This window comes from Sinocyclocheilus grahami, unplaced genomic scaffold (assembly GCF_001515645.1).
Source record: "Sinocyclocheilus grahami isolate Dianchi unplaced genomic scaffold, SAMN03320097.WGS_v1.1 scaffold692.1, whole genome shotgun sequence".
NCBI lineage: Eukaryota > Metazoa > Chordata > Actinopteri > Cypriniformes > Cyprinidae > Sinocyclocheilus > Sinocyclocheilus grahami.
Genome location: NW_015505871.1, coordinates 1 through 242, shown reverse-complemented (window position 1 = coordinate 242; position 242 = coordinate 1). Strand labels below are relative to the sequence as shown.

General features: G+C 47.9%; 1 protein-coding gene across 1 annotated transcript in view; it reads left to right on the top strand.

Annotated features, from left to right (window-relative positions):
• The window catches only part of LOC107559559 (phosphatidylinositol 4-kinase alpha-like), a gene marked incomplete at its 3' end in the record, with an annotated part of 5,529 nt that extends 5,292 nt beyond the window's left edge, over positions 1-237 (top strand). The window contains exons 7-8 of the mRNA XM_016243442.1: positions 13-120; positions 201-237. Coding sequence (XP_016098928.1) covers positions 13-120; positions 201-237 — 145 coding nt within the window. The remainder of the gene's footprint in view (positions 1-12; positions 121-200) is intronic.
• Positions 238-242: the final 5 nt, after the last annotated feature.

Genomic DNA, 242 nt, shown 5'->3' with positions numbered 1-242 from the left:
TGTGTGTTTTAGGCTGCTGACTCTCGGTCTCACTCTTCTTCATGCGGATGTGGTCACTAACGCCACAATCCGTAACGTCCTGAGAGAGAAGATCTACTCTACCGCCTTTGATTACTTCAGGTGTGAACATCAGCACAAAACAGGAGGCATATTTAGTTTCTTATGCAGAATGAATGTAACTTGTTTTTATGTGCGTTCAGTGTGGCTCCACGGTTCCCCACGCAGCCGGAGAAACGCCTGCG